General features: G+C 52.4%; 1 protein-coding gene across 1 annotated transcript in view; it reads right to left on the bottom strand.

Moving 5' to 3' along the window:
* The window catches only part of ankfn1a (ankyrin repeat and fibronectin type III domain containing 1a), a 338629-nt gene that overhangs the window by 253277 nt on the left and 69060 nt on the right, over window positions 1-16292 (bottom strand). Inside the window, exons 5-6 of the mRNA XM_072559008.1 lie at window positions 15031-15200; window positions 4729-4946 (exon numbers count right to left, since the gene is read on the bottom strand). Coding sequence (XP_072415109.1) covers window positions 4729-4946; window positions 15031-15200 — 388 coding nt within the window. The remainder of the gene's footprint in view (window positions 1-4728; window positions 4947-15030; window positions 15201-16292) is intronic.

The following is a 16292-nucleotide window of genomic DNA, read 5'->3' as shown; positions in this document are numbered from 1 at the left end:
TAGTGGGTTAGTGTAGGTTAGGTGGGCTTGGATCGGCGCAACATCGAGGGCCGAAGGGCCTGTACTACGCTGTATTCTTCTATGTTCTATGTTCTAAGTATCTGACTCTCTAAAATGTACTGAAAGCTTCTGTAATGTTTGTGCAATAACTTCACTGAGGCTGGTTTCCTGTCACCAAGTCACCCATCATTTACACATAGGAAAGTCTTTGACACTGAACCAGCTCCCTCATAGCCAGCTTTCAGAGTGAACAGGGTGTCCGATATTCCTGTCTACAGGTGGCATGGTGGCTCAGTGGTTAGCACTGCTGCCCCACAGAGCCAGGGACCCAGGTTCAATTCCAGCCTTGGGTGACTGTCTGATGGAGTCTGCACATTCTCTCTGTGTCTGTGTGGGTTTCCTCCCACAGTCCAAAGATGTGCAGGTCAGGTGAATTGGCCATGCTAAATTACCCATGGTGCTCAGGGATGCATAGGTTAGGTGCAATAGTCAGGTTTAAATGTAGAGTAATAGGGGAATGTGTCTGGGTGGGTTACTCTTTGAAGGGTCAGTGTGGACATATTGGACAAATGCCTGGTTCCACACTATAGGGATTCTGTGATTATTATATCTGTCAGCCAGGGCTCCCTGATTGGACCAGATTAACAGTCCAATCAGGGAACTCATTTTCTATGAAGTCTACCTGGCTGACCTTGTTACAATCACTACATCCCTTTTCCCTGTGAGTCCGAGGACACAGGCCAGCTCTTTCTTTTGCAGTCTCTCCTGGGCCGTTTTTGCACGGGGTCTAGCTCCTCTGACTCAGCCTCAAATATGGACAGTGAATACACACTGTCACCTGCATCTTGTACCTGGAGTATCTCACAAGAAATTCCTCCTCTTTTTCAGGTGGTAAAGGCATTGAGGCTGAATGAACTGTCAGCATGTCCAACCATATTGAGTGGGCATCCACAATGACTCAGGACATTGAGTCCATGGAAGGACCTGAATAGTTGATGTGTAACTGCATCCAGAGTTTTCCCGTCTTTTCCCACGAATGTGAGGGAGCTGCTGCGGGTTATTTTTGACCTTGCTGGCACTCTGGGTACTGCCCCACCAATGCAGCTACGTCTGCACCCAATCCTGGTCAGCAAACATAACCTCTCACCAATATCTTCATTTTGGAAACCACTGGATGGCCCTGGTGGAGTTCAGCCAATATCTGGTGGCGACCTTAGCTCAGGACAATCATTCTTGCTCCCCATAATAATATGCAATCCTTGGCTGTGATTTTGTCTCTCTCAATCCAAAAACCTTTCAATTCTGGATGTGACAGTCTTTTGGTTAGCTCCATCACCACTGGCTGTTTCAGTTTTGCCAGGACCAGATGTTTCTGCTTCCAGGATATTATCAGCTGTGATTGGAAAGTTGTCCAGAAAATTAAATACCATTACGAGCTGATAGTCCAGGCAGCTCAAAGCATCCACATTTGCTACTTGGACTCCCAGACAGTGTTCCAATTTCGAATTCAAGCTGGAGCTATGGGCGCATGACCCTAACCTCTTCAGGTAGCCCTAGTGGGGGTTTGTAGTCTGTTACTGTTACAAATTCATGTCTGTAAATGTATTGGTGGATATTTCTGACACCACCAAACCTTCCTTCTCCATCTGGACACAGTTGCACCATGCATCAGCCAAAGTCCAGGAAGCATACACTATTGGGCATTCCTCTCTATTGGGTCAGCTATGAAGTAATACTAGGAGAAAGTGAGGATTGCAGATGCTGGAGATCAGAGCTGAAAATGTGTTGCTGGAAAAGCGCAGCAGGTCAGGCATCATCCAAGGAACAGGAAAATCGACATTTCAGGCATGAGCCCTTCTTCAGGAATTATGAAGTAATACTACCCTGCTACTCTACAGGGAGGCTTAGCATGTCAACACCACATCTCCCTTGGGGTAGTGCCAACACCTTAGATAATGATAGCTGCTTCTTCACTTCCCCAAAGGCTACTTCTTTGCTACGAGACCAGTTCCAAAAGTAATCCTTTTCAATAGCAGGTGTAAGGGTGTCAGGATGGGGGCCAGGTTATGAATGAATTTCCATAACAATTCACCAGTCCAAGAAAAGATTTAAGTTCTGGTACAGACGTGAGAGCTGAGGCACCTTTGATCACCCCCACATTACCTTCTGAAAAGTGTAACACAGTCTTGTCTCTGTAGCCCAACTAGGTGAATGTTGTCTGAAACACATGCTTTTCCCTTCTAAGGTGTACACCAGGCTGGGAGAAATGTTTAAAGACTATGTCCAAGTTCTCTAAGTGTTCTTTATTGGTCTGCCCTGTTATTAGCACATCATCCAGATAAATGGGTACCTGGGGTAGACCTTTTAAATGTTTTCCATCAGCCACTGAAAAACAGCACAGCTTGACAATACCCCACATGGCAGTCTCGTATATGAGTACAATCGTTTACTAGTATTAAATGTAGCAGACTGCCGGGAATCTGACTGCAATTGCAGCTACACATGGCTTATGTCCAGCTTTATGAAAGACAGCCCCCTCCATCCAGCTTTGTGTATGAATCCTCTCTGTGAGGGATCAGGTATTTATCCAGCTGCGAGAAAGGGTTTAATGTTTGTTTGAAATCCCGCAGTGGTGAACTGATCCATCAGCCTTCACAATCAGTCTGACCAATCCACAAACCACCGGTTTGATGATTCCTTCACTCCCCAGACTCCTGGTTTCTGTCCCTACTTTTGCCGGAAAGGCGAATGGCACTGGGTGGGCCTTGCAGAATCTCGGAATTGGTTCACTTCATCCGTCAGCTCTTGAAAGGTTTTACTATCTGCTGCCTCAGGGAAAGTTAGGCTCCTAGTACCCAAAAGAACTGCAGGCCCACCAGCTGTCAGGAGAATTGATGGTAATAGTGTGCCCCCCCTCCCCCACCAGACAGTGTAATGCCCCAGCTCCAGGTTCCCACTCCCCAGGGCAGTTGCCTGGGGCGTTGGCGCATAGACTTACCCTGGGGCATCTCTGACTGATTCCAAACAGAGACCAAAGGCTGGATGTGATGGTGTGTAGGAATCCCATTCATTCCCAGCTCCCTGAATCCAGTGGGTATCCCAGGTGGGAATTTCACATTTACCTGGACATGGGAAAGAGAAGGGGGGTGGGTAGCTGTGCTATACATAGGGTGGGAGGGGTGGAAGTGATAAAGTCCAGCTCACAGCCAATCAGAATTTGGTGGGTTCAGTTCCTCAGGAAGGAGAGATTGGCCTCAGAGATGGAGCAGCTCAGATTCACCCAAGAAGTGACGAAGGTGAGACAGACTGGGGTTGTAGCCCCTCACCTATTGGCAGCTTACAACCAGATCTCATTGAGGTGTTTAGGTTTCACTGTTACCCTCCGTTCCCGTATTTCCTTGATGGCGGTTGTTGCGGGGTGAGCCAGAAACTTTCAATTGAGGCTGAACTGTTCTGGGGCAAAGTCAGGGCACAGGGAGCGGGGTCACTTGGAACCTAACCCCCTCTAAAACATCGAGGAGGCTGGAACGTGATTGAGAATGTCAAACCTGGTTCGTGGTCAAAGGAGTTGAAGGAAATGAAACAAAAGGGTAATTGATGAAGTTGAGGTACAGAGAATTACGATGTAACCAAATGTTAGAATAGACTGAACGGCTGGGTGGCATCTGTGAGGAGGATCACAATGAGGATGGGAGGGATAAGCAAAGGTGCAGGCGTGTGGATTGTTCTGGACAGTCATCAGAAGAAGCAGAGAGAGAGAGAGAGAGAGTAGGATGTAATGAGGAAGTCCAACAATGTCATTGTGAAGCATTCACAGCACACAGGCACTAACCCATTCCCATTCCAAAGAAAACAGCAAGAAACCAAGCCCCCATCCCAACGGGACTACCATTCACTCTGAGCTAATCATTTACCGTTCAATTTAATACAATCCACCAACAACAGTTTGTATCGAATATCACAGAATAAACTGAGAGAGGGGGCAGCAGAGAGAGTCAGAGAGGGAAAAACAGGGTAGAGAGAGATTGGGAGAAAGAGAGCAGAATAAACTGGGAGAGAGAAAGGGTGAAAGTTAGAGAGAGAGAAGGAGAGATGGCGTGTGGGGACAGAGGACAAGACTGAGGAAGAGACAGACAGTCTGGAGTGCTGGCAGTTTGGAGAGTGAGAGTGAGAATCGGGGCCGGGGGGCAGGGGGAGAGGGGAGGGGGGGTGGGATGCAGGGATGCAGGGGGAGAGAGAGAGAGAGAAAGACTGACTGGGAGAGAAAAGAATCCAGGAGACAGACAAGGAATCAAAAGGAAAAGGGTGGAAAAAAGAGACAGAGCATAAGGGAGTGGGGGAAAGGAGCAGGTGAGGTAGAGAGAGAGAGAGAGAGAGACAGAGAGAGAGAGACCACAGGGTGAAAGTCTGAATGAGGGGAGGGTGGGGGTGAGGGGGAGGAGTGAGAAGGGAGAGGAGGTGGGGAGAGGAGGGGAGGTGAGAGGATAGGAGGGGAGGGGAGGGTGTAGGGGAGAATGGAGGGGAGAGAAGAAGGGAGAGAGGAGAGAAGGGGAAATTAAGGGGAGAGTGAGGAGTGGGGTGGGGAGGGGAGAGGAGAGCAGAGGGAGGGGAGAGTGAGGGGAGGGGAGAATTACAATGAAACATACAGAACTTTTCAAATGAAGAAAATTAGGATTTCTGGTTTGTTTTTGTGACTCTGTACAGAAAACACACACGTGTATGACTTACATGTTTGCACCTTATCCTGCTCCTGACTTCTCGGATCCTGCTCAACAATACCCGATGCTCCTTCCGCACCAACTGGAAGAAGCTGCTATCTGTAGAGATGCTTTTCCTCAGGGTGGGTTTGAGTGACATTCCCCAGGGATCAGACTCACTGATGCAGGAACCCTGCTGCACTGACACATGGCAGCTCCGGCTCTTGTCATTTACCCTCAACTGGGCTCCTGTGGGATTAATAACACGTCGACAATCAGCAGCCGCATCCGCTAGAGCCAGCACTTGAGCTCCGACAGAGAGAAACGAAATTCCTCTCACTCACTGAGCATCAACTGTTCACAGCCGACACTGTTGAGGATTCTTACAGCACCACAGACCATAGCACTGACAGTGACAGAGCTGGGCACTTCGCTTCAGCAGGACAGAAAACAAGGCAACGATCCGTGTTTCTACACATTACGAACATAAATGTGGAAGAGTAACAAGAGGTTTCATCACTAAACCGAAAATATCACATTCAACAGAGACTGTTTGGATGCTGAGAAATGGACATGCTGTGGGATCGTTACCATTTACCCGAGAGTGCACTTCAGTCCTTTTATAACAAACCTCAGTATACCTGACATTACAGCACTCCCTCAGCACTGACCCTCCGACAGTGCAGCACTCCCTCAGCACTGACCCTCCGACAGTGCGGCACTCCCTCAGCACTGACCCTCTGACAGTGCGGCACTCCCTCAGCACTGACCCTCCGACAGTGCGGCACTCCCTCAGTACTGACCCTTCGACAGTGCGGCACTCCCTCAGCACTGACCCTCCGACAGTGCGGCACTCCCTCAGCACTGACCCTCCGACAGTGCCCACTCCCTCAGCACTGACCCTCCGACAGTGCCCACTCCCTCAGCACTGAACCTCCGATAGTGCCCACTCCCTCAGCACTGACCCTCCGACAGTGCGGCACTCCCTCAGCACTGACCCTCCGACAGTGCGGCACTCCCTCAGCACTGACCCTCCGACAGTGCGGCACTCCCTCAGCACTGAACCTCCGACAGTGCCCACTCCCTCAGCACTGACCCTCCGACAGTGCGGCACTCCCTCAGCACTGACCCTCCGACAGTGCGGCACTCCCTCAGCACTGACCCTCCGACAGTGCCTGCTCCCTCAGCACTGACTCTCCAACAGTGCGGCACTCCCTCAGCACTGACCCTCCGACAGTGTGGCATTCCCTCAGCACTGACCCTCCGACAGTGCGGCACTCCCTCAGGACTGACCCTCCGACAGTGCCCACTCCCTCAGCACTGACCCTCTGACAGTGCCCACTCCCTCAGCACTGACCTCCAACAATGCCCACTCCCTCAGCACTGAACCTCCGATAGTGCGGCACTCCCTCAGCACTGACCCTCCGACAGTGCGGCATCCCTCAGCACTGACCCGCCGACAGTGTGGCATTCTCTCGGCACTGACCCTCCGACAGTGCGGCACTCCCTCAGCACTGACCCTCCAACAGTGCCCACTCCCTCAGCACTGAACCTCCGACAGTGCGGCACTCCCTCAGCACTGACCCTCCAACAGTGCCACTCCCTCAGCACTGACCCTCCGACAGTGCCGAACTCCCTCAGCACTGACCCACCGACAGTGCAGCACTCCCTCAGCACTGACCCTCCGACAGTGCGGCACTCCCTCTGCACTGACCCTCCGACAGTGCCCACTCCCTCAGCACTGACTCTCCAACAGTGCGGCACTCCCTCAGCACTGACCCTCCGACAGTGTGGCATTCCCTCAGCACTGACCATCCAACAGTGCGGCACTCCCTCAGCACTGACCCTCCGACAGTGCGGCACTCCCTCAGCACTGACCCTCCGACAGTGTGGCATTCTCTCGGCACTGACCGTCCGACAGTGCGGCACTCCCTCAGCACTGACCCTCCGACAGTGCCCACTCCCTCAGCACTGACCCTACGACAGTGCGGCACTCCCTCAGCACTGACCCTCCAACAGTGCCCACTCCCTCAGCACTGACCCTCCGACAGTGCGGCACTCCCTCAGCACTGACCCTCCAACAGTGCCCACTCCCTCAGCACTGACCCTCCGACAGTGCCGAACTCCCTCAGCACTGACCCACCGACAGTGCAGCACTCCCTCAGCACTGACCCTCCGACAGTGCGGCACTCCCTCTGCACTGACCCTCCGACAGTGCCCACTCCCTCAGCACTGACTCTCCAACAGTGCGGCACTCCCTCAGCACTGACCCTCCGATAGTGCCCACTCCCTCAGCACTGACCCTCCGACAGTGCGGCACTCCCTCAGCACTGAACCTCCGACAGTGCCCACTCCCTCAGCACTGACCCTCCGACAGTGCGGCACTCCCTCAGCACTGACCCTCCGACAGTGCGGCACTCCCTCAGCACTGACCCTCCGACAGTGCGGCACTCCCTCAGCACTGACCCACCGACAGTGCGGCACTCCCTCAGCACTAACCCTCCGACAGTGCGGCACTCCCTCAGCACTGACCCTCCGACAGTGCCTGCTCCCTCAGCACTGACTCTCCAACAGTGCGGCACTCCCTCAGCACTGACCCTCCGACAGTGTGGCATTCCCTCAGCACTGACCCTCTGACAGTGTGGCACTCCCTCAGGACTGACCCTCTGACAGTGCCCATTCCCTCAGCACTGACCATCCAACAGTGCGGCACTCCCTCAGCACTGACCCTCCGACAGTGCGGCACTCCCTCAGGACTGACCCTCCGACAGTGCCCACTCCCTCAGCACTGACCCTCTGACAGTGCCCACTCCCTCAGGACTGACCTCCAACAATGCCCACTCCCTCAGCACTGAACCTCCGACAGTGCGGCACTCCCTCAGCACTGACCCTCCGACAGTGCGGCACTCCCTCAGCACTGACCCGCCGACAGTGTGGCATTCTCTTGGCACTGACCCTCCGACAGTGCGGCACTCCCTCAGCACTGACCCTCCAACAGTGCCCACTCCCTCAGCACTGAACCTCCGACAGTGCGGTACTCCCTCAGCACTGACCCTCCAACAGTGCCACTCCCTCAGCACTGACCCTCCGACAGTGCCGAACTCCCTCAGCACTGACCCACCGACAGTGCGGCACTCCCTCTGCACTGACCCTCCGACAGTGCCCACTCCCTCAGCACTGACTGTCCAACAGTGCGGCACTCCCTCAGCACTGACCCTCCGACAGTGTGGCATTCCCTCAGCACTGACCATCCAACAGTGCGGCACTCCCTCAGCACTGACCCTCCGACAGTGCGGCACTCCCTCAGCACTGACCCTCCGACAGTGCCCACTCCCTCAGCACTGACCCTCCGACAGTGCGGCACTCCCTCAGCACTGACCCTTCAACAGTGCCCACTCCCTCAGCACTGACCCTCCGACAGTGCCGAACTCCCTCAGCACTGACCCACCGACAGTGCAGCACTCCCTCAGCACTGACCCTCCGACAGTGCCGAACTCCCTCAGCACTGACCCACCGACAGTGCCCACTCCCTCAGCACTGACTCTCCAACAGTGCGGCACTCCCTCAGCACTGACCCTCCGATAGTGCCCACTCCCTCAGCACTGACCATCCAACAGTGCGGCACTCCCTCAGCACTGACTCTCCGACAGTGTGGCGCTCCCTCAGCACTGACCCGCCGACAGTGTGGCATTCTCTCGGCACTGACCGTCCGACAGTGCGGCACTCACTCAGCACTGACCCTCCGACAGTGCCCACTCCCTCAGCACTGACCATACGACAGTGCGGCACTCCCTCAGCACTGACCCTCCAACAGTGCCCACTCCCTCAGCACTGACCCTCCGACAGTGCGGCACTCCCTCAGCACTGACCCTCCAACAGTGCCCACTCCCTCAGCACTGACCCTCCGACAGTGCAGCACTCCCTCAGCACTGACCCTCTGACAATGTGGCACCCCCTCAGTACTGACCCTCCAAAGATATTCAGGCTTGTTGGCTAAGCCATGGTAAATGTGAAGGTGCAGGGATAGGGAGAGTGTGTATTTGGGTGGAATGCTCTTCAGAGGGTCTGTGCTGACCTGATGGACCAAATCGTTTAGGGATTTTATGATTCCATGATATAATTAACAGGGAAATGTACCATTGTTTGAGAGGATTAGTATCATTTGCAGAATGGTTGCTGGCTGACCCAATGTCTCTCCTGACAGTCTCTATCTGCAGTCTAATGTTACTCTACAATACAAGCACCAGGATCCTGTTACTCTGCCTGTCGGTGAGCACGGAATCAATCAGCTAATTGTGGACCGAGAGGCTGAGGATACAAGAAGGCAACATGCCTCCGGTTGGAACCTGAGATTCGCTCCATCAAACATTTATTCCATTTCTATGGCAACAGAACATTGACTATAAAACACAGCTCAATAAGCTCCGGGGAAAGGCACTGCCCCACTGCCCCCGAGTACATTCAAAATCCCAAACACTAAAGCGAAGAAAACTTTATCTGCTAATCACACTGATCGTACCCAGACCCAAGGCTGCCCTGTCAGTCACTGAGCATGAGACAGGGTGTATGGGACTGTACCCCAGTGAGAATCAGTGTGTGTGGGACTGTATCCCACTGAGAGTCAGTGTGTGTGGGACTGTACCCCAGTGAGAGTCATTGTGTGTGGGACTGTATCCCAGTGAGAGTCAGTGTGTGTGCGACTGTACCCTAGTGAGAGTCAGTGTGTGTGTGGGAGCTGTACCCCAGTGAGAGTCAGTGTGTGTGGACTGTACTCCTGTGAGAGTCAGAGCATGTGGGACGGTACCCCAGTGAGAGTCAGTGTTTGTGCTACTGTAACCCAATGAGAGTCAGAGCGTGTGGGACTGTACCCCAGTGAAAGTCAGAATGTGTGCGACTGTACTTCAGTGAGAATCATGTGTGCTTGGGAGCTGTACCCCAGTGAGAGGCACTGTGTGTTTGACTGTAACCCAGTAAGAGTCAGTGTGTGTGGGACTGTATCCCACTGAGAGTCAGTGTGTGTGGGACTGTACCCCAGTGAGAGTCAGTGTGTGTGGGACTGTATCCCAGTGAGAGTCAGTGTGCGTGGGACTGTACCCCAGTGAGAGTCAGTGTGTGTGGGACTGTACCCCAGTGAGAGTCAGTGTGTGTGGGAGTGTACCCCAGTGAGAGTCAGTGTGTGTGGGAGTGTACCCCAGTGAGAGTCAGTGTGTGTGGGAGTGTACCCCAGTGAGAGTCAGTGTGTGTGCGACTGTACCCTAGTGAGAGTCAGTGTGTGTGTGGGAGCTGTACCCCAGTGAGAGTCAGTGTGTGTGGACTGTACTCCTGTGAGAGTCAGAGCATGTGGGACGGTACCCCAGTGAGAGTCAGTGTTTGTGCTACTGTAACCCAATGAGCGTCAGTGTCTGTGGGACTGCACCCCAGTGAAAGTCAGAATGTGTGCGACTGTACTTCAGTGAGAATCATGTGTGCTTGGGAGCTGTACCCCAGTGAGAGGCACTGTGTGTTTGACTGTAACCCAGTAAGAGTCAGTGTGTGTGGGACTGTACCCCAGTCAGAGTCAGTGTGTGTGGGACTGTACCCCAGTGAGAGTCAGTGTGTGTGCTACTGTACCACAGTGAGAGCCAGTGTGCGTGGGACTGTACCCCAGTGAGAGTCAGTGTGTTTGGTAGCTGTACCCCAGTGAGAGTCAGTGTGTGTGTGACTGTATCACAGTGACAGTCAGTGTGTGTGGGACTGTACCTCACTGAGAGTCATCTGTGTGTGGGAGCTGTACCCCAGTGAGAATAAGTGTGTGGGGAACAGTACCCCAGTGAGAGTCAGTGTGTGTAGGACTGTAACCCAGTGAGAGTCAGTGTGTGTGGGACTGTACCCCAGTGAGAGTCAGTGTGTGGGGGACTGTACCCCAGTGAGAGTCAGTGTGTGTGGGAGTGTACCCCAGTGAGATTCGGTGTGTGTGTGACTGTACCCCAGTGAGAGTAAGTGTGTGTGGGACTGTGCTCCAGTGAGAGTCAGTGTGTGTAGGACTGTACCCCAGTGAGAGTAAGTGTGTGTGGGACTGTACCCCAGTGAGAGTCAGTGTGTGGGGGACTGTACCCCAGTGAGAGTCAGTGTGTGTGGGACTGTACCCCAGTGAGAGTCAGTGTGTGGGGGACTGTACCCCAGTGAGAGTCAGTGTGTGTGGGACTGTACTCCAGTGAGAGTCAGTGTGCGTGAGTCTGTACCCCAGTGAGACTCAGTGTGTGTGTGACTGGATCACAGTGAGAGTCAGTGTGTGTGGGACTGTACCTGAGAGTCATGTGTGTGCGGGGGGGTTTTCCCCAGTGAGAGTAAGTATGTGTGCGACTGTACCCCAGTGAGATTCGGTGTGTGTGGGACTGTGCCCCAGTGAGAGTCAGTGTGTGTGGGACTGTGCCCCAGTGAGAGTCAGTGTGTGTCTGGGACTGTACCCCAGTGAGAGTAGTGTGTGGGGGACTGTACCCCAATGAGAGTCAGTGTGTGTGCTACTGTACCACAGTGAGAGCCAGTGTGTGTGGGAATGTACCCCAGTGAGAGTAGTGTGTGGGGGACTGTACCACAGTGAGAGCCAGTGTTTGTGGGACTGTACCTCACTGAGAGTCATGTGTGTGTGTGACTGTACCCCAGTGAGAGTCAGTGTGTGTGGGACTGTACCTCACTGAGAGTCATGTGTGTGTGGGAGCTGTACCCCAGTGAAAGTAAGTGTGTGTGGGACTGTACCCCAGTGAGAGTCAATTTGTGTAGGACTGTAACTTAGTGAGAGTCAGTGTGTGTGGGACTGTACCCCAGTGAGAGTCAGTGTGTGCGTGGGAGCTGTACCCCAGTGAAAGTCAGTGTGTTTGGGACTGTACCCCAGTGAGAGTCAGTTTGTGTGGGACTGTACCCCAGTGAGAGTCAGTGTGTGTGGGAGCTGTAACGCAGTGAGACTCAGTGTGTGACTGTATCACAGCGAGAGTCAGTGTGTGTGTGACTGTACCCCAGTGAGAGTAAGTGTGTGTGGGACTGTACCCCAGTGAGAGTCAGTGTGTGTAGGATTGTAACTTAGTGAGAGGCAGTGTGTGTGTGACTGTATCACAGCGAGAGTCAGTGTGTGTGTGACTGTACCCCAGTGAGAGTAAGTGTGTGTGGGACTGTACCCCAGTGAGAGTCAGTGTGTGTAGGATTGTAACTTAGTGAGAGGCAGTGTGTGTGTGACTGTAACCCAGTGAGAGTCAGTGTGTGGGGGACTGTACCCCAGTGAGAGTCAGTGTGTGTGGGACTGTACTCCAGTGAGAGTCAGTGTGCGTGAGTCTGTACCCCAGTGAGACTCAGTGTGTGTGTGACTGGATCACAGTGAGAGTCAGTGTGTGTGGGACTGTACCTGAGAGTCATGTGTGTGCGGGGGGGTTTTCCCCAGTGAGAGTAAGTATGTGTGCGACTGTACCCCAGTGAGATTCGGTGTGTGTGGGACTGTGCCCCAGTGAGAGTCAGTGTGTGTGGGACTGTGCCCCAGTGAGAGTCAGTGTGTGTCTGGGACTGTACCCCAGTGAGAGTAGTGTGTGGGGGACTGTACCCCAATGAGAGTCAGTGTGTGTGCTACTGTACCACAGTGAGAGCCAGTGTGTGTGGGACTGTACCCCAGTGAGAGTAGTGTGTGGGGGACTGTACCACAGTGAGAGCCAGTGTGTGTGGGACTGTAACCCAGTGAGAGTCAGTGTGTGTGGGACTGTACCTCACTGAGAGTCATGTGTGTGGGGGAGCTGTACCCCAGTGAAAGTAAGTGTGTGTGGGACTGTACCCCAGTGAGAGTCAATTTGTGTAGGACTGTAACTTAGTGAGAGTCAGTGTGTGTGGGACTGTACCCCAGTGAGAGTCAGTGTGTGCGTGGGAGCTGTACCCCAGTGAAAGTCAGTGTGTGTGGGACTGTACCCCAGTGAGAGTCAGTTTGTGTGGGACTGTAACTTAGTGAGAGTCAGTGTGTGTGGGACTGTATCCCAGTGAGAGTCAGTGTGTGTAGGACTGTACCCCAGTGAGAGTCAGTGTGTGCGTGGGAGCTGTACCCCAGTGAAAGTCGGTGTGTGTGGGACTGTACCCCAGTGAGAGTCAGTGTGTGTGGGACTGTACCCCAGTGAGAGTCAGTGTGTGTGGGACTGTGCCCCAGTGAGAGTCAGTGTGTGTGGGACTGTGCCCCAGTGAGAGTCAGTGTGTGTCTGGGACTGTACCCAGTGAGAGTCAGTGTGTGCCTGGGACTGTACCCAGTGAGAGTCAGTATGTGTGGCATTGTAATCCAGTAAGAGTCAGTGTGTGTGGGACTGTACCCCAGTGAGAGTCAATGTGTGTGGGATTGTATCCCAGTGAGAGTCAGTGTGTGTGGGACTGTACCCCAGTGAGAGTCAATGTGTGTGGGATTGTATCCCAGTGAGAGTCAGTGTGTGTGGGACTGTACCCCAGTGAGAGTCAGTGTGTGTGGGACTGTACCCCAGTGAGAGTCAGTGTGTGTGGGAGTGTACCCCAGTGAGAGTCAGTGTGTGTGGGACTGTATCCCAGTGAGAGTCAGTGTGTGGGACTGTACCCCAGTGAGAGTCAGTGTGTGGGGGACTGTACCCCAGTGAGAGTCAGTGTGAGTTTGTGTGGGACTGATAATCACTATTTGATGAGGTTGAGTGTATAAGTGCAGGAGATTCCAATGAAAGACAGTTGTGTGGCTTGGTATGTCTGTGTCTGTGTGTCAATGTAGTAAGTTTTGGAATGTGGTTTCTGGTGTAATGTGGGACACAGATGGCAGTGTTTGCATTGGAAGATCACATTGCATTAAGATCCCCTGGTCACACTGATGAATCCGACAGACAGATGTGGGTGACTCGAGAACTTGCGTGTGGATCCTGCTGACTGGTTTGTCAATTAATATGATGTCATTTCCCCATCAGCAGCTCTCTACTCCACGCACCCCTCTCCAAGCACACAGTGACTGGGGTAGCCAACGAGAGAGGGTCTGGTGTGTCCTGGAGCTGGGTAAGTAACAGAGAGGGCCTTCCACGGTCATTCATTGACCAGTAAAGGGCTGTGGGCCAGAGTCATCAAACCAGCAGCTTGCTTGTAGAGGGAGTGAGCTCTGGGATGCCAAACCTTACGCGTCAGGATTCCTCTCAGTTCTGGCTCCACACTTTGGGGAGAGGGAGTACAGGATTACACCTTCAAACACATTGAGCCTTTTCCTGTTTGCCTGCAGTTGAATTGCCAAGCACCACATCGTCATAAAACCACACTTAACCATCCCAACCTCCTCAGCCTCCTTACATATTAAACTCAGCACCACCATAATGCAGCTGGCTCTCGGGCTTACCCTCACCTCCCAATGTGCACAGCATCTATCTCCCTTTTCTAAAGCATTTTGTTCCTGACTGAATCATCATTCAGTTTGAGAGTGTCTGAGTTGGAATACAGACCTGGCATCTCACGGCACTTGTCTGAAACTCAAGGAGATAATGCAAATCTAGACCAGTTAAATTTTACAAAATACCACATAACAATCCATCACAAACAACAAAGTCTCTCAATAGGTTTTGTCTTTGAATAAAAATGTAAATAATGTAAATGGCAGGAATTTTGAAATTGCATTTGTCAAGGACATCGCACAGGTTTTATGCACAAAAGCTGAGATTCCAGTGTCAATTCTATTTGCTGCTTCTCAGAAACAATAACACACTCTCCAGAAAACAGGATTGTGCAGAGCAGCACAGCGTCAGATGTTTCTCCATAGAGTCACAATCTGAACTCACAAACCTTCGGAGCTCAACATCACCGTCTCCTCCTGACATTGATAATCAAAGCTCACACCGATTTAAAACAAACCTCCTTGTGTCTCCCCTGGAGAGTTTGATGGGGACAGTGTAGAGGGAGCTTTACTCTGTATCTAACCCTGTGCTGTCCCTTTCCTGGGAGTGTTTGATGGGGACAGTGTAGAGGGAGCTTTACTCTGTATCTAACCCTGTGCTGTCCCTCTCCTGGGAGTGTTTGTTGGGGACGATGTAGAAGGAGCTTTACTCTGTATCTAACCCCTGTCCCTGTCCTGGGAGTGTTTGCAACTAAAGATGAACCATGCGATGCAGTGTACAACTCCTACAATACATTCCCAAACATTATCCACCTCTAGACCCCTGTCGTCCTTCCCAATTGTGACCCTGTTTCTGGAGATCCTCTCTCGTGCTTCAGTGTCAAAAATGTTTTTGTTGATATCACTGCTGCTAGTCACTTGGAACATATTGTCATGTGAAAGATGTTATCTAAATGAGAAGTGTTTCTTGTTGAGAGCAGGGTGTTCTCACACAGTTCCATCTACCTGCATTCTTGGATAGGAGGCCCCCAGGGTTTGTAGGCAGCCGCCTCCTCTTCCTCACCACCTGGCCATTGGATAATGTGTTTGCCTGGAGTCCTGGAGCCGGTGGAGATGAATGGGGCATTGATGGGTTCTGCAGATCCCTGCTCCAAGTTTCCTTTCGCTGAAACATTCTGTAGGAATTATGATGGAACAGTGTTAGCATCTCCTGACTTCAGCGCCCCCTCCCTCACTCTCACTTCACAACGTACACAGCATCTATCTCCCTTTTCTAAAGCATGTTGTTGCTGACTGTATCTTCATTCAGTTTGTGACAATATGGGAGTGTCTGAGTTGGAACACAGACCTGGGAGCTCACTGCACTTGTCTGTAACTCAAGGCTATAATACACTCTCACAAAGGTCCTAGTTTCTCCCTGTTTCAGTTCAGGTTGAGTTCTCCTTGACCTCAAGCTCCAGTTCCCTATCACACCCACAATCCTGAATTCCAGGTTTCTTGGTGCAGGCACAATGGGCCAAATGACCACCTTCCATGCCATATCAATTCGGTGATTCTGTGATTGCACTGTCTCTTACTCTTTAACAAAAAAGGATTCAACCTTTCAAGAACTGTGTGCGGCACGGTGGCACAGTGGTTAGCACTGCTGCCTCACAGCACCAGAGACCCAGGTTCAATTCCCGCCTCAGGCAGACTGTCTGTGTGGAGTTTGCACGTTCTCCCCGTGTCTGCGTGGGTTTCCTCCGGGTGCTCCGGTTTCCTCCCACAGTCCAAAGATGTGCAGGTCAGGTGAATTGGCCATGCTAAATTGCCCTTAGTGTTAGGTAAGGGGTAGATATAGGGGTATGGGTGGGTTGCGCTTCGGCGGGTCGGTGTGGACTTGTTGGGCCGAAGGGCCTGTTTCCACACTGTAAGTAATCTAATCTAAACTGTCAGATTCAACAACTGCTAGAGAAAACCATCTTTCAGATTGTTGTTTCACTTCACTTTCCTCTCATTCTAGTTTGCTTTTCAGTCTCCTCCTTTGTTGTAGTCTCACTTTTCTCTCTGACTTCCACTGAATGATCTGTCCTTAGCAAAGGCCTCCGTTTACCCTCTTACACCCTCACTTCAATGAGTTTCCACATGAGGTCCTTTACCATCACTTACACCTCTGCCCAGGAGTCTTCCTGGGAATGATTGAAACTTTTCACCCACCTCCAATATTTGTCCTCCACTGGAACCTCCTCTCAGACCCTCACCCTCTCTCAACCTTTAGGAACTGCTTT

Source organism: Chiloscyllium punctatum, chromosome 39 (assembly GCF_047496795.1).
Source record: "Chiloscyllium punctatum isolate Juve2018m chromosome 39, sChiPun1.3, whole genome shotgun sequence".
NCBI lineage: Eukaryota > Metazoa > Chordata > Chondrichthyes > Orectolobiformes > Hemiscylliidae > Chiloscyllium > Chiloscyllium punctatum.
The sequence above is the reverse complement of the archived record's forward strand: the minus strand, read 5'-3'. Positions and strand labels throughout refer to the sequence as shown.